Source organism: Sminthopsis crassicaudata, chromosome 1, assembly GCF_048593235.1.
Source record: "Sminthopsis crassicaudata isolate SCR6 chromosome 1, ASM4859323v1, whole genome shotgun sequence".
In the NCBI taxonomy this organism is placed as follows: Eukaryota; Metazoa; Chordata; class Mammalia; order Dasyuromorphia; family Dasyuridae; genus Sminthopsis; species Sminthopsis crassicaudata.
The window spans coordinates 667,974,021-667,995,610 of NC_133617.1; the positions used below are offsets into that span (position 1 = coordinate 667,974,021).

General features: G+C 42.0%; 1 protein-coding gene across 1 annotated transcript in view; it reads right to left on the reverse strand.

The window, feature by feature from the left end:
- Positions 1-1,037: 1,037 nt before the first annotated feature.
- VIPR1 (vasoactive intestinal peptide receptor 1) overlaps positions 1,038-21,590 on the reverse strand; it is a 68,420-nt gene continuing 47,867 nt past the window's right edge. The window contains exons 4-13 of the mRNA XM_074283193.1: positions 13,032-13,138; positions 11,897-11,994; positions 10,181-10,313; positions 8,892-9,045; positions 7,782-7,842; positions 6,250-6,316; positions 5,633-5,724; positions 4,224-4,353; positions 3,016-3,057; positions 1,038-2,268 (exon numbers count right to left, since the gene is read on the reverse strand). Coding sequence (XP_074139294.1) covers positions 2,077-2,268; positions 3,016-3,057; positions 4,224-4,353; positions 5,633-5,724; positions 6,250-6,316; positions 7,782-7,842; positions 8,892-9,045; positions 10,181-10,313; positions 11,897-11,994; positions 13,032-13,138 — 1,076 coding nt within the window. The 3' untranslated portion in view covers positions 1,038-2,076. The remainder of the gene's footprint in view (positions 2,269-3,015; positions 3,058-4,223; positions 4,354-5,632; positions 5,725-6,249; positions 6,317-7,781; positions 7,843-8,891; positions 9,046-10,180; positions 10,314-11,896; positions 11,995-13,031; positions 13,139-21,590) is intronic.

The window sequence follows — 21,590 nt, forward strand, 5'->3', positions numbered from 1 at the left end:
ATTACTGAGGGAGTTAGAGAAAGCACTGGAGGCCCAGGCCCATATGTTGGAACAAGCAGCAGATCATGGTGATATGTGGTTAGAATTAAACTCATTTTTCTGATCAGTACACTTTCTACTCCCTTCCATGTCTGGGCTGTTTTAGACTTTCTGGAACCACGCACTTACTCTTCTGTCGATTACTTTCTATTTATCTTGTATATATTACTATCCCCATTAGTTTGTGAACTCCATGAGGATATTATCTTTTGCCTTTCTTAGTATACCTACAGCTTAGCAGAGTTTCTGGCACATAGTAGGAACTTAATAAATGTTTATTGACTGAGTGACTGACTCCTCCGCATATCTGCTTGACGACTGCTGAGGGTTTGGGGAATGATAAGGACAACCAGATAATAATTCCTTGCACTTGTGTACTTGTTATGATTTGCAAAGTGTTTTCTATACATGATTTCATCTGAGCCCATCAGAGCCCTGTGAGTGGAAGGGATTTGCCTAAGATTGCACAAGGAATGAGTGGCAGTGTCAGACTAGTTTCTCAGGATTATTCACTGGGTCCATGATCCAATTCTGGAGTAGGAGTCCTTCCATGTAAGACCCAAGAAAGCCAAGGGATGAGACTGGGTGTGGGCATGGTAATCTGACATATCCCATGGAGTAGGGGAATAGCTGTCTCCATTTGTCTTGTATGGGCCATGGCTTCCCTATACCCTGTAGGGATTCAGAGCTCCAGGATACCAAAGGCTCTCCTATTTATTATTCTCCTAAGATCATTCTCCTCACCTTTAGGTGCTAAGGGCAAGCAGGCTAAGCCATGATGGACAGAGTGGGAATGGAGAGAAAGTGTTATATGCTACATAGTTCTTATAATGGAATTTGAGGCATAGTGACAGGTCAATAGAGAAAGGTATTTCTTCTCAGAAGTGTCTTCCTGGAATTCATATCCTATTAAATCCTGTAGAAAGGTCCTATAATCCTTCCATCTATCTTGTCCCTGCAAGAAGACCTACAAGAAAGAGGCTAATAGAAAGTGTGGATAATAATAACCATAGCTTATATTTCCATATTACTTTTTGGTTACAAAGAGTTGCACATACATCATTTCACTTACTTCTTACAACAGCCCTGTGAGGTAGGTGACAAGTATTATTAATCCATTTACAAATGAAGAAACAGACTGGGAAAAGGGAGGTGACTGGCTTGGAGCTATAGAACTAGTAACAGCTAGGTTACAAACCCTTATCTCCCAACTTTGAATCCAGGCTTTTCCCTCCCCCACACTGAATGTGACATCTCCAAGCATGTTTGTCCATTCCCTATCCTCCATGACCCCTCCCTCTTGTCTGAAATAATGGAAGCCCAAGAAACCCAAAAAGAAGTATCCATACTCTCCTCCTTGCATCTGTGGGGAAGTGTATCTAGACTTCCTCAGTCTCAGTCTTTGGCCCTCTTCCCAGTGCCTCATCGATGAAATGGAGATGGGCTGATTCCTTGTTCTGCTATGTGCATTAGATAACTCTGTCCCACATGCATGTGCACAGATACATGTACTGCTTGTCAAACTTCTGCCTTTGCCCAGATTCTTTTTGTCAAAGGGCAGTTTGCTCTCACCATCCGTGACAGGCAAAAGGAAGGACATGGATCCCAGCAGAGGGAACCGTTCTCTTGACCTGTCCAGCCATTTTCTCCAGGAGCTGCATAGACTTGTCAGGGCTGGAAAGGAGTTTGTGTGCTTCCCAAAGACCTGAACACCTCCCACTTATCCTTTTCCCATGGCCCCATATCAGTTGGGTTATGGCAGCTTCCTGGGTTTGAGGACTAGGATGGGGACAGCTCATGGGATAGGACCCAGTTAAGCCTGGAGAACTCCAAGAATGTTTGACCTTCTGGACCATGGGCTAGCTATGCCTCCGGAAGCCAGTCAAAGGATTCTAACAGAGCAGAAGAATCAAAGAGGCATTCTGTGTGAGGCAAGCTTTTCTCCATGTTACAGTCTTATCTTCGGGGCCTTTTGCCTGGCCCTTGCTGCGACCAATACTCTGATAGATATGGGAGGGTTAATGAGAGGTACCCTGGTCAGACTAGTGAAAAGTCAGCCTGGAAACTGGAGGAGCGTCGATCCTTGGGGCTGGTCCGTGTCAGCATGGAGATCTGTGTGCTAAAGTTGGAACCATTGCTGCCCACAGATGGGTGGTGGTACTTGAGGTCTGGGCCCAAGAATCGTTCCAGGTGCCACCGTCGCCATTTACGTTTGAACTCTGCCTGGACCTAATAAGGTGAGAGGTTGGCAGGGGAGAGAGAGAGAGAGAGACAGAGAGAGAGAGAGAGAGAGAGAGAGAGAGAGAGAGAGAGAGAGAGAGAGAGACAGAGAGAGACAGAGAGAGAGGAGAGAGAGAGAGAGAGAGAGAGAGAGAGAGGAGAGAGAGAGAGAGAGACAGAGAGAGGACAGAGAGAGAGGAGAGTAGAGAGAAGAGAGAGAGAGAGAGAGAGAGAGAGAGAGAGAGAGAGAGAGAGAGAGAGAGAGAGAGAGAGAAGAGAGAGAATCTTCAGGCATAGGTATATAACAAATGTGAATTTTTTTTTAACAGATCCCCAATTACTAAGCAGAGAGGCTGAGATGTTTGAATGAACTAAATAAATGAGAGAAGAAAGAAACATCAAAAGATGAATCCTTTGGAGTTCCAAACTTGCTGAAAAATCCATAAAAACAATGAGTACTCAAAAAAGTAATGAATTAAGTAGGGAAAACCCACTTTATATATACTTAAAATACATACATAAACATATATGTATGTTTATATATTTATTCACCTTGTAAAATACTTAATTTTTAACATTTTTAAAACAATTTTAAAATATATTATTTTAGTAACGTTATTATTTTAACTTTACTTTACATGCCCTAATTAAATTTTATGCAGATTTTGGTTTCAGCCTTTCTGGATCCTGAAGCAAACTACAGTGAAGGATGCCCATACTTATTCCCATGCCACAGGATCACCCCCCTCATCTTACCTCCCCATTGAGGAAGCAGTAGAGGACAGCCACCACAAAGCCCTGTGGGAAAAGGAGACAGACCTTGAGAATTAGATTAGGTCCCAGAGGTCAGAGATGTCACTCTTAGCTCAAGGCTTGGTGAGGAAGGAAGCATGCAGGGAGCCAATATGGGCCCTGAGATGGTCTAAAGAATATGAGGGAACAATTTTAACTAGTTAAGGGACTGAAAGATTGGGGATCAGCTGCCAAAAGATAAGGGATTTAGAAACTAGGGGAAAAGAGAGAGTTGAGATGAAACTTTTTTTTTTTCCAAAAGCAGTCAATCCACTGGACTCCTACTTATCAGAAGTGAAAGGAAAGGGAAAAGGGAAAGAATAAGCATTTAAATACTGATTATATGCCAGGTACCATGCTAAGTGATATACAAACATGAATTTATTTGCTATACCTCTAATTTCTTTTTAGCATTCCCATCTTCTATTCCCACCTTTCACATCCTTATCAATTCCTTTCTTCCCACAGTTCTCATTTCTCCATCCCTGAAACAGTTCTTCCTTCCAAGTTCTTTGATTCTCAATTGACATCCTTTTTCCTTTTACCACCTTACTTATGAACTTCTATTCGCCTCCATCCTCTGCTTCCTTCTTCCACTCCATCTTTCTCTACTCCTCTCTTCTTTATGCCCTTCCATTTTGCCTTTCCATTGAACTCCTCATCTACTTCCATTGACCCCATATTCCTAAATCCTCTGCTTTTCACCATCTCTGAACTCTCTCCATCTCTTTTCAGTTCCATTCTCCATTTCTCACTTCAGTCCTCTATCTGTGTCTTGGTGAGTTCAGATTCTAGTCCTCTGATCCATGGATGCAGCTACACCTGACTCCTTCCTTTGTTTTAGGTCAAAGTCACCTTCCCCAGGTAGAAAAAAAGATAGGAACATCACCTCCACTTCTCCCCATCTCACTTCCTCATGGTAAAATGTATTTTCTTATTCTACAATTCTGGCCAAAAACTGGAGCAGAGGGCCAGTTATATCCCTTTCCAAATTATGAGCTTGAATTAATTATTCATGCCATAACAGTTTCACTGAATTAAACTCTAATCTTGAGCCCACATCCATGGAAGTCATCAGCTGTATCCTTTCTCATTCACCCCTTCTTCAACCCTGAACCAAACCCTTACCCTGACCCCATATTGAGTTCCCAATCTTGGATCTAGCTTTGTACCTGGAAAGAGCCCAAAACAAGCTCAAAGATCCACTTCACTTCTTTCTTAAAGTTGTCTGGGAAGAAGGCAAACACGGTATAGTGCACCCCAAAGAGCGGGATCAGCAACAATGTTGATTTGGCCAATCTCCTAGGGACAGAAGTAAAATGAAAAGGTACATTGGTGTACATACATGTATTTCATTAGGTATCTTTATTGTTCAAGAGCTTTCCATGATTCCCTCTTGTTTCTAGAATAAATTCATAGGATTTTAGGATTATCCATCCCATTCCCTCATTTTATAGAGGAGGAAACTGAGACCCATAGAAAAGAAGATAGTTGTTCAAAGACACCTAGCTAGTAAATGCAGAATTGGAATTTGAGGCCTTTTGATCCCATAAACTTTGCTACTTCATTTATGGATAAGGGCAAAGGTACAGGTAAGGGGATTACCCAAGACAAATTACTTCCCTTATAGATTAAGTCCCAATCCTGACCACAATAGTCTCCAAGTATTTGAAAGATGGATTAGATTTATTATCCTTGCTTTTAAAGTGGAAAAAACTATAAGAAATAGGGAGGGGAAGAGGTAGAGAGAATGTTGAAGAGAAACAGATTTTGGTTCCATGTAAAAAAAATATCCCTAACAACAAAAAAATGTCCAAAAGTTGAACTGGATGCTTTGGCAGGTAATGAGTTCCCCCATCATTGGAGACCTCTATACACAGGTTGAATGATCATATATTGAAGGCTATCATAATAGACTGCTACTTAGAAAGAGATTATTGGGTCAGATACTTTCAGAGACCTCTCCCAGATGCAGACATTTCAGCTGCTGATATTTCCCAGCTTGGTGCATTATTACTGCTCTGCCTCTTTTTGTCTAAGTGACCTTTTACTCTATAAAATGAATGGGTTGGGCTAGAAGATCCCTATGATTTTTTCAATCTCCTTTATGAGAAAAGCTAGGATTTAGAGCTTGGGAAAGAAGGGATGATCCCAGATTCTATCTGCCTCTGCAATATACCTCTCTCCCCTCATTTCTCAGTACCACTTCCTAGAACTACACTCACAGGACTCACCAAGGACTATGCTAATGTGACAAAGGCCTATCCCCAAGGGCATTCCATGAGTAAATAGGCCCTTGTCACATTAGCACAGTCCTTGGTGGGGTGACACTACTCTTTCCATGATGGAATTACATGTAGGCAGGAGGTATGACTTGGGTGCACTGGCCCATTATGTGACCCAGTTTCACCAGAATCGCAGTTCCAAATAGATGACCATTCCTCTTGCTCCAAACCAGGTTGGCTTTGTTTTAATTAGACATATTGGGAGGCGATGTGGAAGATGTGAGGAACTTAGTCATCAGGACTGTGGACAGCTCCAGCTGTGGCTGTGGGGAAGGGAAAGGTGTCATCATACTCACGAATATTGGCTGCTCTCATTTCTCCCCATGTCTGGAGGTTGTAGCTTCTGAACCAGAATTCGGATGATGCAGATGAAAAAAATGAAGTTCACCTATGGAACCAGGGTTGGCCAAGAAGATAAAGGAGAATGGGGTGGTTAGGTAATACTCTTTGCCTTCATATACCTGGGTACTCTTCCAGTCAACTGAGGTAAGTATACAGAGATGACTTGGGCTAAGAGAGAGTCCTTCCTCTTCTTTACCCAGTGGGGGAATGATAAAACCTTGATCCGCTAAGGACTGATATAGCATAGATATAGACTGATAGAATAGAAAAGAAGCTTGATCTTGGGAATTTAAAGACCTAGTTTCATGTAAAGTATAGGCTGTCATTTACTAGCTGTGTGACCCAGGGCAAAGTACTGTGAAAAGGCAACACTCTTCATGTACTGTCTATCTCACAAGGTAGTTGTGAGGAAATCATTCTACAAACCTTCAAGAGTAGAAAAATGTGGTGTATTGTTTTAAGTGACATCATTTTTGTTTATTAATCCCTAGGAATCCCAGGTCCAGAGAATCTGTCTAGTTCTGTCTCCTTAGGGTTCAGGGGAGTTGTCAAGCTTCTAGGAAAGACTTACCAATATTGAGATCAAAATGGGTGTCTTGATGATCCACCAGTATGGAGAGTTAATGCTATCCCAGCACCTACAAATCAGGAAAGGGAACTCAGAAAAGGGGGGAGACTTGAGAAAAATTAAAGCATTCCATGATCCTCCTTCCATAAAAGTGGCTGTTCTCAGCTCCAAAAGGTGCTCAGGGCTCATCATTCTCCCCTTCTCTAATGGGAGGAATCAATGTGATATAAAAGGAAAATCTAGAATTTGGAATTAGGATTCTTAGGTTGAAATCCTAACCATAACACTTCCTATATAATTACATAATCATGGATAAGTTATTTTTGGTCTGGATACCTCAGCTTCTTTGTCTGTTAAATGGGCTCAACACTTGTACCACTTATCGCAATGAGTTTGGAATTAGGAGTCTTACTTAGGTTGAAAACATGGCCTTAATAGTTGCTATGTAATTATGTGATCATTGATAAATTATTTTTGGCTTGGAGAGCTCAGTTCTTCCATCTGTAACTTAACAGTTGTACCACCTATGGCATTGGTCTAGGAGAGGAAAATTATGACCTACTCCTTTTCAAAGCAGGGCCCCGCTCTCAAAATTTGACATAGCCATTTACAAGGAAGTATTAGTGACTGATAGCAGACCTTCCTCAGGTCTGTTTGCTTCTTAGACCCTCAGAACATAGAAAAAATTTTAGGGACTATCTAAACCTAAAATATAGATATCCTTAACTGACTTCCACAATGCTTTTATGTTCATAAAGTTCTTTACTCACAAAAATTATATGATTTAGGCAGCAGAAGTAGTATTAGCATCCTCATTTTACAAATGGGGAAATTGAGGCGCAAATCAAAGAATCAACTTCACTAAGGTGATGTGGTGAATGTTATTTGAACCCCAGCAAAAGGTTCTTTCCACTACATCATATTATCTCTTATAGTTAGAGGTAGACAGGAGAGACCTCATAGAATCATAGCCATTTAAAGTCATCAGGAAATTTTAAAAGTCAAATCTCATTTTAAAGAAGAGAAGATGTGAGATAGGTAGGTGGCTCAGTAGATAGAATACCAGCCCTGAAGTCAGGAGGACCTAAGTTCAAATCTGGCTTCAGATATGTAACACTTCCTAGGTGTATGACTCTGGGAAAGTCACTTAACCCCCATTGCCTCAAGGGGAAAAAAGAGAGAAGATATGCTCAGAGAAGGGAAAGAATGTGTCCAGAGGAAACCAGCTGCATCAGCACTGGGATCCCCACATCTGGGACTTTTCTACTACAGCACACTGCCTCAAGGATGACAGAATGATTTCCAGACTAATGCAGAAACTCAAATCCTGTTAAACAGGGAACCAGCAGTTCCAGAGGCCCAAGTGGGAGTGGCCCAGGTTATTCCATTGATTGAGGGATGTTGCAGGCTAAGCAAAAGACCCAGGCCAAGGAAAGTGAAAGAAATCAATTTTCTGAGCTATAATAGGTGGGAAAGAATGCTCCTTTTAGGGAAGGGAAGAAGGGAATCAATGAATGAATAAGATGTGTGCTCACCCAGTATCTTCCAAATGAAGTCTGGTAAGTGTCCATGCAGTGATGAACAAGCCAGGGACACCTGTGGATGAGAGGGAGCATTAGGGAGGGAAAGAAAACAAGACAGACAGAGAAGTGGAAAGGAGAGAAGAGGAAGAAGGGAGGGAAAGAGAGACAGATACATACACAGAGAGAGACAGATTCAGAAAAGGAGGAGGAGAAGGAGGAGGAGAAAGGAAAAGTGAGGAGAGGAAAGGAAAGGCGAGAAAAGAAAAGAGAGGGGAAGGAAGGAGGGAGGGAGAGAAAGAAGAGAGAGAGAGAGGAATAGGGACGGAGGGTGGGAAAAATAGGTGAGACAGAGGCAGACAGACAATAGAAAGACAAAGAGAGTAAAAAAATGGGTGCCAGAGCAAAGTAGAGGTAGAGGGAAGCTCCTTGTGGACATTCTAGGAGAGGGACTCTTTAGGCAGCAGCCTAAACAGCCCCTACAGTGAGCCTCTCCAAAAGTTTATTCAACAGTGTAATAGAGATAAAAATGACTAAAACACTCCCTCCCCATCTTACAACCACACACCCCGGAAACAGGCAGAATCCAATGTAGGTCAACAAATTAGATGTCAATCTAACCATAAGATTAGAGGTTCTGCAACGTGTGACCTAATTTCCCCCTCCTACCCCAACATCAGTCAATAATGATGGGCTCTGCAAACAGTGACATGTACGTGTCATTTTTTTTTTTTTAACAATAAGACAGGAAAGGGAATAAACATTAAGATCCTACTATGTATTAAACACTGTGCTAAGCATTTACAAATGCTTTCTCATTTAATTCATTACAAGGATTATCTCTTGAAGGGCAATTTAAGTTCTCAAGTGCAGGGAAAATTTGAACTTGCTATCAGTTATCTCAAAGACAGAGGCCTTTCATATCTTTGTTGTAGTTAGCAGGGAAATAGACTCCCTTGTAGTGCCATTCTTACCTATTGAGATCATTCCAATCTCTGGAACCATGGGAAATTGCTTTCCTTCCTCCGCCCAAATCCAGGGCCTTATCCCCCGGGACTCCAGATTTTATGTGGAAGCATCCCATCTTATGGTACTTCATCCCATTCTGCTCATGTCCTTACATACCCCAGCCAATGAGGATGTACCACCAGAAGTATTTCCGTTCAGAGAAGAAGGAGATGGCAAGCAGGGAGTGAAGGTAGAAGCCCTCTACTAGCAGCCAGAAGAAGTTCACCATAATGCAGTACTGGAAGAACACCATAGTAGCTTTGCAGCTGACCTGGAAGACATGGGAAAAGGACCAGGGGATGAGTGACATGAGGTGAGGGGGGAAGCAGAACAACTAAAGGAGTGAGAGGGGGGAGAGAAGATACAGGGAAAGGGAGGGGGAGAGAGGGAAAGGGAAATTGAGAAGAAGTGGGGAGAGAGACAGAGACAGACAGAGAGACAGAAAGAGACAGAGACAGAGACACAAAGAGAGAGACAGAGGCAGAGACAGAGAAACAGAAAGAGACAGAGACAGAGGTAGAGAGACAGAAACAGAGAGAGAGAGAGAGAGAGAGAGAGAGAGAGAAAGAGAGAGAGAGAGAGAGAGAGAGAGAGAGAGAGAGAGAGAGAGAGAGAGAGAAATAGAGAGATAGGAGGGAGAAAAACAGAAAGGAGACAGGGAAACAAAAAGAGGAGATAGAGAGAGAGGATAAAGAGAGGGAAAGAGAACAGAAAAATACAGTAAAAGAGAACAGAGAGTCAGAGACAGAGACAAAGACAGAGACACAGAGACAGAGACAGATTCACAGAGAAAGATACACACAGAGACAGACACGGACACACAGAAAATAGAGAGCCAGAGCCAGATACAGTCAGACACACACAGAGAGACAGAGACAGACACAGATGCACACAGAGAATAGAAACAGAGATAAAAAAGGCAGAATAGAGAGGAGGGAAGGAGAAAATATGCAGGAAAAGAGAGAAAGAGAGATAGAACAGAGAGATGGAGAGAGGTAGGAAATATGGGGTGACAGATGAAGAGGAGAGAGAGAGGGACGGGGAGATACAGTTAAGACAGAATAGAGGGAAAGACAAAGCATAACTGGAGCTGAGACAGAATGTGAGAGATGGACTGGAAAAGTTGGAGAGATGGGAAAGGAACAAAGCTAGCATTAAGGAGAGGCAGAAATATGAAGAAAGATTAAAAGAGGGAGAGAGACAATCAGACAGACACAGAGACAACAGAGAAACAGAGAACCAAGACAAAAATTTGGAGGCAGAGAAAAGAGGGGGAGAGCAGAGGAGAGGTAGGGAGAGAAAAAAAAGGATGTGGGAGTTGAGGGGTGCCCAGAGCCCCCCAGTCTTAGCTTCAGAAATTCCTAGTATAACAGTTCCAATCCCCTTGGGATTTGGCTGCCCCTTACCGGGCCAGAGGAGCAATGGTCATACTCGCTGTCTTGGAAGAGGACGATGTCTTTGATGAAGACAGCAATTGCCCGAAGGATGAAGGATGTAAACAGGTGCATGTGGATGTAGTTCCGGGTGCAGTGCAGTTTTCTGTGAGAGGTAGAAGGGCACAGAGACTCCCACCTGTCCCAGGTCCCTCCATCCCTCCTGCCCTCTCTCCCAGGTTGTTCTCTTGGCTCCTCACCACTTCCAGACCACAGCATCAACCAGGACCCTGTAGTGATCTCCCCCAGGACAGAAGCATTCCGGGTATTTGGTTTTCTAAATGCCTGATCACAAGGGGTAGTGAGGTGTAAAAGACCCTAAAGAAGTAGCCTTAAATCCCAGCTCTGATCCTGGATGATAATTTCCTCCACAAACACCTCACCCACATAATCAGGACAGCCCCTGCTTGAAGCCTCCAAGACAGACAGGGAGCTCTACCTTCCTGAGACGGCTCAGGCCACTTTTTGTTAGCTCTAATCGTTACAGACTTTTCCCCTTCACTGAGCTCAAATCTGCCACACCCGTAGTTTTCTCTGTTGATCCCAGTTCTTTCTGGGACCAAGCAGACCAAGTTGATCCCCATGAGAATGTCAACAAAGTTGGAGCTGGGTAAGAGCTAATACGGCATGGTGGACAGAGCACTCTAGTAGTCAGAGGAGCTGGGTGCAAATCACTAGCTATCATAGCAAATCATTAGCTATGTGATCTTAGACAAGTCTTTCTCATTTGGGGTCCCAGTGTCCTTACCACTACTGCAATGACAATGATGATGACAATGATAATAATAATGATAATTAAGTTCGAAAATGCACTTTACAAAAACTATTAAGTTTAACCCTCACAATCTCTGGTCATCTTTGCTCTATGAGGTAGATGGTAGCAGCATCTCCATTTTACAGATAGGGAAACTAAGGCCAGGTATAGTGCTCAATGTACTCTGCCACCCAGAAAATGAAGGCTCTCAATGAGATATGATCTCTAAGATCTTTTTTTTTTTTTTTTTTTTTTTTTTTTTTTTTTTTTTTGCTCTAGATTCTCTTACTCTTTGGCTATAGCACCAAGCTCTCTATTTTTGGTCCTTCCAAGATCTTTGCAACTCTCTACCTTTGCCCATGGATACAATGGTTGCAAAGTCCACTCCTTGTTCGCAAAGTCCACTATTTGCAAATTAAAAAAAAATAAAATTTTAACTATTTTTAAAGCCTGTTAGTTTTTTAAGGACCAGTTCACTATTGCTAGACTAGTCTTATTTGCAAGCTGAGCTCTTTCCAAAGCCTAGAGCTGCTCCCATAATTATTTGTCCATAATTATTTACAGAGCCCACCATGGTCTGCAGAGTGACACTGTTTGCAGAGCCGAATGCAGTTTTTATCTTAACCTCACAATTCTCCTGTGCCTCCTCTCCAAACATAGCTGAAGGAATAATTATCCTTTGGATAGGATGTTTCAATTAGCCAAATTATGGCTACCCAGAAATAAGGGTCATAGAGAGAGTCCAGCTGCAGCCAAGAGTCAGGCGGCACACCAAGAGTCAGAGAGCAGAGGGGGCTTGATTGATCACCCATCATCCCTGGACCTAAGTGAGGAAAGGTGTGAGGGCTTCAGTTTCTATTAAGAGGAAGCATTGTAGCAGGGCTTTGAAATCGGAATCTTTTTTTTCCCACACCACACCCAGATACCAGCCTCACCTGAACATACACAGGATGACCATGGCTGTGATGAGTGCGATAAGGGACAGGCTGTGGCCAATGGTGTATCCAGTCTTGACAGTGCCAAAGAAAAATATCTTCACATAAAAAGGGGAGTCAGGAGAAAAGAAACATGCATTAACGAAAGTATAGCCTTTGGGACTGGAGACAGTTAGATCCCACTTTATTCCTCCCAAGCTGCTGCACCATATTGCCCCGGTGAAGAACCAAAAGCACTTGTTTCCTGCCTGCCTGACAATTTTGATTCGGGAAAGAGAATCTCAGCTATCCTTTCTGGTGTGAAGAAAAAGAAAAGGGAATAATAACAAGCATCTTCCTCTCTCTTCACCATCTTCCTCCCTTTCCCAAAAAGCTCATTAGACATCGAGCTGAGGTGAGTGTGGTAAGGGAGTGGATTAAATGGTCTCTGAGGTCCCTTCTAGCTCCTATCTTTGTCAGTTCCCTGATTGCCAGCATGTGGGAAGCGCCTGAGGGTTTTAGATGGCTAAGCTGGGAGGGGAAGAGAGAAAGACTTTGGCCTTGACTTTGGCCAGAACCTAATAATGGTCTCTCACTTTGAGGGTGTGTTGGGATGCACAAAGTGATGGCCTTTGGGTGGCATCTGAACAGTATTCAGCTTATTCCAAGATAGGACATACCAAAACATCGTGATTTGGGTCACTTTTTTTCTCTGAGATTTGTGATTGAATCTTACTTCTGACAATACATGGTGATGTGATCATAGATGAGGCATTTACTTTCCCTGGAACTCAATTCCTTCTAGCTTTGGAATAAAGCAAATAGCTGATATTTACAAAGCATTATAAGGTTCATAAAAAGCTTTGCATATATAATTTTTGATCCTCTCAATAATCCAATGAGTTGGCAATATTATTATTCTAGTTTTTATGGATAGGGAAACTGAGACTCAGAGGGAGGTAAGTACATTAGCTAAAACCACCTGGAGCTCACAGCACAGAGTTGGGTGGGACTTAGAAAGTTCTGCTGGCCATTAAGGTATCAATAATTATGTTTCCTTATTAATAGGGGATAAAATGAGGAAGTAGATGTGACTCAAAGTCTCCTTGAGAGGGGGAGAATATTCTGATAGGAGGGCTCACTCAGCATAACCCACCTCATCATGGAATGTAGCGTTGATATCAAGGCCACAGGCAATAGGGTAGGGAGCTGGGGCAATGCCTGTCCATCCTTCCATGGTGCAGTTTCTGCTCACGTTACCACCTGGGCAGAAAGAGGGAAAAAAGGGTCATGCAGGACTAGGGCCCCAAAGCTGGCCCAACTTCTTCCTGGTAGTTCAGGCCAGAATGTAAAGTGTCCAGAGGATTGGGCTGGGACTGCATCCATAAACGCCAATCTTCCCTACCTGGAAAGACCTGTCTGATCTGCTTGGCACATCCCCACCTTGGCCCTGGGCAAGCTGTTTGATTCAGGACAAAGCAGCTTCTCTGCAAATGCTCCCAGTCCAATCAGGGCATTCCCAGAACTGCAGGAGAGAATCTTACAGTACATCCCTTCTTTGCTACGGTAATAGCCTTGTTGTTAGCCCAAAGCATAAGTTACATCCTCTTAGGCAATGAACAGCCCATTCCTGGTCCCAGAGTAAGCACTACCCTATGGCTCCAGTTCTCCACTTCAGCCTCCTATCCAAGTACTCTGAGTTCACAGTAATCACTCAGGTTCTGGGACTCTTACTCAAGAGGATCTTTTTTGTCTAGCTCTTTCTGCTCACTTGTAATTCTCTTGGAAAATATCTAAATCTGTTCAAATCTAGAAACAAAGGTTTCCTTAAATGTGAATCACTAGATCCCTGACTCTCACATGAGTATTGGTTAAATGCATTAAATCCAAATTAGTTATGGGGCAGACACACAGAAGATGCATAATGCAAAGGAATCACAAGAGCCATAAAACAGAGAGGAAAAAAAAACATTAAGGACTCATATAGCCCACAAACTTCTTGGGAAATTAATACACTTTTAGAGTAGCTCCATTAAAAACTGCCTTTTGCCATGGACCCGCATTGTCCCAGAAGCTCATAGCAATTTGGGGGCAGATTGGAAAGCTCTTGAAGGCCTGGCTCCAGTCTCTGCTCCAAGGGCCATCAATGTGATTCTTTCCTTTCTCTAAGCAGACAAGATACTGCTGCAGAATTCTTCCTTCAGACAGCTCCCAAATGGGGGAAGTCCAGTCTCAGGATCTCAAGTTGCTACCACCTTGTTTGTTCACAGAAACAACTACAGTCACAGCAACCCATGATGGCTGCAGCTTGCCCCAATGCCAGCCTTGGTCACAGGAGCTAACAGTGTAGGTCAAGGCCACCAGCACACACGGGTGCAAGACCCAAAAGCCACAGGCTGTCTAGGCCTGCATGGTGGGCCACAGCCCAATTCCCTGCCCACAGCAGAGAGAAGCCCTAGTCACAGCCTGGATCCAAATCGTCCTGGGATTGTCGCAAATATATCATAGATTGCAAAGGAAGCCATCAAAGAGCATGTGGATGGCTAGAGCCAGCCTAGTGTATTCAAGCAATCCACCTTCCTTCCTTCCTTCCTTCCTTCCTTCCTTCCTTCCTTCCTTCCTTCCTTCCTTCCTTCCTTCCTTCCTTCCTTCCTTCCTTCCTTCCTTCCTTCCTTCCTTCCTTCCTTCTTTTCTCTTGTAAAAATATACCAGGGAAATTTCAAGTATATATATAATCAATCCATACATCCCTTCTCCCTTCCCTGCCTTAGAAGGGGACAGGACCATACCATGGACCCTTACTTGTGCTACTTTCCTCCTCCACCCTTTCTTCTCATTGAATGGATAAGCCAAGAAGTGCTAAATATCTCTTTTTTATCCCTTTTATACCATTTTGAGACACACAGTGAAGTTATACTCATCAGTTATGTTACCTGAGCAAAGTGTTTCTGACATCTCCCTCTAAGGTTACCTTCCATTTGGTCTATATGTATCTTGAATATATGCAATAATAAAAGAAAGGCTACTTTGAAAGATTTAGGAACTCCAAATATAGCAAAGATTAATCAAAACCAATGGTACATGCTTCTCAACCCTTGACCAACAAAAGGTGCCTTCAAGGGGCATAATGAAATATACATTTTCCAGATACAAAGTGGGGATTGTTTTGCTTTACTATGTATATGTGTTACAAGAGTTTTCTTTTTCTTTGTAATGGGGGTGGACAGGGACAATGTCTCTTGTTCTTTTCTTAAAAGCTGGATCCTTGTCCACTGGAGGAGATGCATGGGCAAACTGGATTCATTACTAAGAAAAACTAGCCTTTGTTTTCCTGAGATTAAATAGAATTATTAAAAATAAAACAAACAAAAAAAGGTGTGTGTGTGGGGAACCAGAGAAGCTCTCTCCGCCCCACCTGAAGGAATATAGAGTTCCTCTCTTTGCCTCTGTCTCCCAAGGACTGAGGCCAGAAGGAGGATCTTTCTGTTGCAAGATGTGGTTTTCAGTGGTCGGAAGACTTGAATTCAAATCCTGCCTCTGTGACTTCCTAGCTGTGAGAATATGGATAGGTCATTTCCCATTTTAGGACTTCAGTTTTCATGTGTGTGTCAGTGTATGTGTATGATCCTGAACACTTCATTTAATCCTTTTTTTTCCTTTTTAAATTTTTTAATTAAAAAAAAAACAAAATAAGAAAAAAAGAATACAAAACAAAACAAAAGAACATTGTCATGTGCTCAGCAGAACACCAGAAAGAGGACTTTAGTTTTCTTTTCTCTAAAATGGGGAAACTAATAATACACCACCTACCTTAAAGGCTTCTGAGAAAACACGTTTTGTAAACATGCTTTGTAAACCCTCAAAGCTCTCAGACCTGGGAGACACTATTGTTGCTATCTCTTATGATCCGTCCTTTTGCAGTCCTACTGCCCCTCTTTGATCTGATGACAAGGACATTTATCTCTGAAAACCAGGGGGTCCCAAGGGTATATCCCCACCACAGCATAAGGCTGCCTGAGGACAGGCACTATGAATCCCCCACAATACAAGGATTCCCTAAGGATAGGTGCTCCTTAGTGTGCAGGACCTCCCTAAAGGTGAACAGGAACTATGTCTCCCCACTATGTCATCCATCCATCCATCCGTCCATCTATTTAACCTATATATCTACATCTCTCTTCCCAACCATCCATCCATTCATTCGTCCATCTACCTATCATTTCTCCTCTATCTCTCTCAATCTATCTACCCATCCTTCCACTCACCTTACTGTCCATCTATCTACCTATCTACCTATTATCTATCTCTCTAATCTGCCTGATCTTTCACCTGCAATTATAATTGTAACTATGTGTGGGAACTCCCAATGTGGACATTTCTTTAATGGAAGGAGGCAAACAAATAATTGAGACTGGCAACTCATCAATAACTTACAGTCTTAGAGAGGTGTCTGAAGCATTGAAAAGTGAAGTGATGATGTCCATGGACTATATGGGTCAGAAGCAGGACTTGAATACTGGTTATTCTGCCTCGAGGATCCAGCCCTCATTCCACTATGCTGCAATGACTCATTGTATATTATACTCCAATTTTGGTCTCAGTGCCTTGGTCACGCCCTCCAACAATTCACATCATAATATAATTTGGTGTGATATATGATACAATAAACAATATACAATGTGATATAGGATAAACTAATATGATATGACACATTTATTGGCTATTTTGATGGGCAGCTATATGGCTTGGTAGATAAGAGTTTGGGGCCTGGAGTCAAGACAATCCCAGACAGAGAGAAACCGAGAGAGATAGAGAGACAGAAAGATCACAGAATCCTAAATCTAGAGATAGTGGATCCTCAGAAACCATCTAGTCCAAATCTCTCATTTTACAAGTAAGGAAACTGAGGTTCAAAGAAGTAAAATCACATAGGTAGTAAATATCAGTGGCTGAATTTGACCCAGATCCTCTGATTCCTGAATCATTGCTTCCCCCCCATACACAATGTACTACAAAAGCTGGTCTTTGAAGGAAGAAAAGGATTTTGACAGGTGGAGGTAGAAGGATGGAGGATTCCAGGTCTAAGAGACAGTCTGTGAGAATCAGAAGAAGTCAGGGAAGAATCAAGGTCACAACAAGTCATCCTGTCTGACTGGAATAAAGAAGGCACCAAGGGAAGTAAAATATAATCTGGGTAGTTTTGGGGCAGATGGCTGAGGTTTTGGGGTTTAGGTCAGGATTAGAAGTTTCTACTTTATTCTAAAGTGATCATTCAACAAGCATTTAAGCACCTAGTGGGGAAGATTTCAAATTTAAATAAGACATGATCTGGGCCCAGTTTTCATGGTAAATGGTTTGTGAGTCACAAATCTCTGAAGAATAAAAGCTTGTTAGTTATTGTTGAGGGGCCCAAGCTGCTCAGTGAGTTTGGAATGATGATACTAAAAGTCCCTAATCCTGATCACTCCCATTCCTAGGCTCTCCCAGGCTTTACAGCCACCCCATCACCTCCAGACTTGACAACTGGTTCCCACCCCCACCCTCCAGGGCTTGGAACACTCATTCTAACTCTAATCCACCTTTCTTCCCTTTCAGTAGCCAAGGCTAGAAGTGGGCAAACACCCTTTCTCTCCCTCTTCTCTAAACCCAGGGGAGGGTTTGTCCAAGCATTCTTCTACAAAGAAACAAAGGGAAAACAGACCAATGCAAAGCAAAGAAGGGAAAGGAAGGCACTCAAGAGCTTAGGCTTTTGATCTGACTGGAACCATAGCCTCACCTTGGACAGGTTAACCAGTGCTGCTTATGGGCTTCTGAACTTTGCTCCCTCTAACCTCATCTGGGAAACCTGCCCCCAACCCTCCTCCTTTCTGGCCTTGGGGATTCTAACACCTCCCCTATATTCAGTCTCCAAAGAACTATTACATAACATAAAGAGCCTTGATTCTGTGTTCAAATCCTGAATTCCATTATATATAATTACATATATTATATAAGGGATATGTGACCTTAAGGAAATCCTTTTATTATTTGCATTTCATCCAATGAAGGCATTAAACTAAGAGTTCTTAAAGATTCCTGAGAGATTTATGAATAAATTTCAGAGTATCAGTGAATATGGATGAGAAAAAAATTCCATCTTTTCTTTCCCTGACCTCTAACCAAAATGTAGCATTTTCTTCAATTAAGAATTTAGGCAACAGTATTGTTATGGTTTTCCTTCATTCTCAAAGAGTACTGACATCAGGGAGGGATGCTATTGACATGTGAGTGAATTGGACTTATGTGAGGGAAGTCTATGCAAGGTTACCCTGAGCCAATGGGATCCATTGACAATATATAGATCAAAACTACTGGAAATGGGTCAGGATGCAGTGGGAGACCTTGGCCTTTTAAAGCTAAGATCTTTAACAAGTCTCAGTTTGACTGTGGTTAAGGTTAGGTAAGAAATGAGGCAGAGAATGGCCTCTTTTAGTTAAAAAAATTTTCAATCTGCAATGGGAAGACCCTCAAGGTTTCTAGTCCAAACAGAAGCAATTGCTGTTTACATTGACCCTGAGTCAATCAGCACCCAAGCAATGACCAAATGAGGCTTGGTTGGGAACTATTGTTGGTCAATCAATGTGAACCAGAGTGATTTGGGTTTAAGGCATGGTCTTTAAGAAAGAAATATTGCCCAGGAACCCCAAGATATCTTGCAAATCCCAAGATTTTTTGACATGTTTCAGGGATTGAAATTTACAATCCTTTGGACAGCAGCATTTTCCACTCTACCATATTCTCTTCCATTTCTTGCTTGCCCATGAATTTAAGGGAGGACTAAAAAATTCATTCATAAGTAAAAGTGAATGCAGTGATAATCAATCAAAAATTCTTTTATGTAAAAAGAAGAGAATGGGATGGCTGTCCCTTGAAGGAGCTGTCATTATCTTCTGGGGATTTCTTATTTCAAGTTCCTAGCTGAAAGTCTGAGAATTATCTCTATGTAATAGCCTAATGTTTGTAGGTACCCAAAGCCAAAGTAAATAAATAAGAATGATTTTTAACTATCAGTGAACACAAGCTACACAATTTGCTGAGTGGAAAAGGCCCATATCTCTAAGGATAGCTCTGCAGCCATTATAAATGAGCCCAAGATCCCCAAACAGGCCTGAAAAAAAAGAGCAATACATAGTCCCTCTCTCCCATCTTGGAATACCGTTATGCAGTAATTAAAAAAAAAAGATGTGCATGCTTGGATACTGGTTATTAATTTGGTCTCTCCCTGCCATTGCACACTTACATGTCCTGGGGCAGGGAGTAGCAGATAACTGGAGAGGAGTAGAAATAGTAATGGAGCTCAAATCAAACCTGGTCTCTGGAACTTAACCCTCATAGGGAACAGTGATCAAGCCTCATCTTCCTATTACTGTTTGTATAGTGATATTTTCCTCACACATTTAGCTACAGCAAATTCTCTCACAGTGTAGTTAAATGGTAGCTCTTTTAAGACTGTTAAACTGGTGGCTCAGTAGATAGAGCACTGGCCTTGGAGTCAGGAGAACTGAGTTCAAATCCAGCCTCCTTGTGATCCTGAACAAATCACTTTACCCTGTTTGCCTCAGTTTCTTCATCTGTAAAATGAGCTGGAGAAGGAAGTGGTAAACTTGGATATTCTTGTCTTTGCCAAGAATGTCCCAAATGGGATCACAAAGAGTATAACATCGCTAGTGGTGCAGATAAAAGTAAATGCCCTGTCCCAGATGGGGATCTCTAAGCATTCTTAGCTGCTATTTATGAGGCTGTAGCTCCTAGACTTTCCTTGACCCCCATAATCCATAAGGCTGTTCTCTATGGTAGAGTAGACAGAGTTCTGGGTTTGGAGTTGGAACACTCCTAGTTTAAGTCTTTAATTAGAGGACATTGTGTTTCTCACTGTGACACTAGGCCAAGCACTTCCTTCTGTAAATGTGCCACATTTCTTTTGGGATGAAAGGACTTTGTCAAACCTAGACCATCAAGAGAGACAATTATATGCCATTGGATGAAAGACTGGCCTTGGAGGCGAAATAAACTTGGGTTGAAGTCTTATCCCAGACAAGTACTCATTGTGTGACTATGGGAAAGTCACTTAACCTTGCAATGTCCTGGACAACTCCCTCTAAGAGTATAAATCAAATAGGTGTTGTCTATTCTGCATTTGAGGAGGGAATCTCCACACTAGGATAGAATCATGGCGCCCAACCAAATCCGCCCCCCCCAAAAAAAAAAACCAACCAAAACAAAACAAAACTATAAAATTGGAATGATTATGAAATGAGATCAAAGCTATGTAACACAAAAATCACAAACCTCTGCTTACCTAATTACGTCTGCCTGGAGTGCCCAGTCTCCTCCTCTCTCCCATTTATGTTGAATCCAATCTTTTCAAGCTCAGCTCAAAAGTGCTCTCTTCCAGAAAGTCTCCTTGATGTCCTCCCAGGCCACCCTGAGCTCTCCCTTTTCTGAATTTCCATGACTCCTTAATCTCTTTTATGCCATTTAATAATTCTATCTTATGTTATAATTATCTGTTATATGTGTTTTGTCTCTCATGTTAGACTTTTCGAGGAAGGAAAGTGCTGTTTTATTAATCCTTATCTTCTTGAGTGCCCTGTACATAGTAGATGGTCATAAAACATTTGCTGAATAAGCCTTCTATAAAGCACTTTAAAGAGAATATAAAGCACTTTCTTAAAATTACTCTCTGTGAGAAAGGTAGTTTTCATATAAGATACTTTGCAAACTTTAGAATGCTACATAAATTTTAACTATTGTTAACAGGATGACTTTTTTTCTTTATTTCTCTGTCCATTTTACAAATGGAGAAACTAAGGCACAGAGACAAAAGATAACTTGCCTGTGGTCAGAGTTAGGAAGCATCTGTGTATTTTGTGACCATAAAACTATACAAATATGTTTTTATCTTTATGACTCCCAGTAAAATAGGTTAGACTTCCTGAAGCCTTACAGACAAGCCTTTTTAGTTCTTATATTTTAAGTAGAAACTGCCTCCCCTCCGTTCAAGGCATGCTCTGGTAGATGGGCCATCCAAGTTGGCATCTTAGTCACAAAATACACAGATGCTTCCTAACTCTGACCACAGGCAAGTTATCTTTTGTCTCTGTGCCTTAGTTTCTCCATTTGTAAACTATTCCCAGACTCCAAAGAACATCTTCCTTGGAAACACTTTGGACTTGGATGTCAATTCAATTACCAATTGTAGACCTTCTCTCTCTAGCTTCCACACTGGATTCTGTTGCTAGTCCCTTTGCTTTTCCCCCAATTCAAGCTGACCTTGACACCCATCACGAGTGTTCCCCACAGTGGAGAAGGCAGGATCTTCACAGTGTTCCTTCTCCCCACCCACTCCTATAGGGCCCCTACCTGTGGCCTCGGGGAAGTATTCCTTTGTCTCAGATTTAAGAACTCTCTTTGCCTCTAGATACCACAGGAGTCTTGTAAATGCCTTAACATCCAGTTCTGGTGGAGTGGGGGGACATGGAGAAGAGAGGAGAATATACTTATAATACATTTTAAATTCAATGTGTATTATTAACATATTCTCCATCACTTTCTTAAGTATAAAAATCAACAAAACAATAAATCAAGTCCTGATTTATAGTACTTGCTGATTTCCAAGATGTAAATTTACACTGAAAATTTAAGAATGATCTCTAGAGGGGTAGCTAGGTGGCTC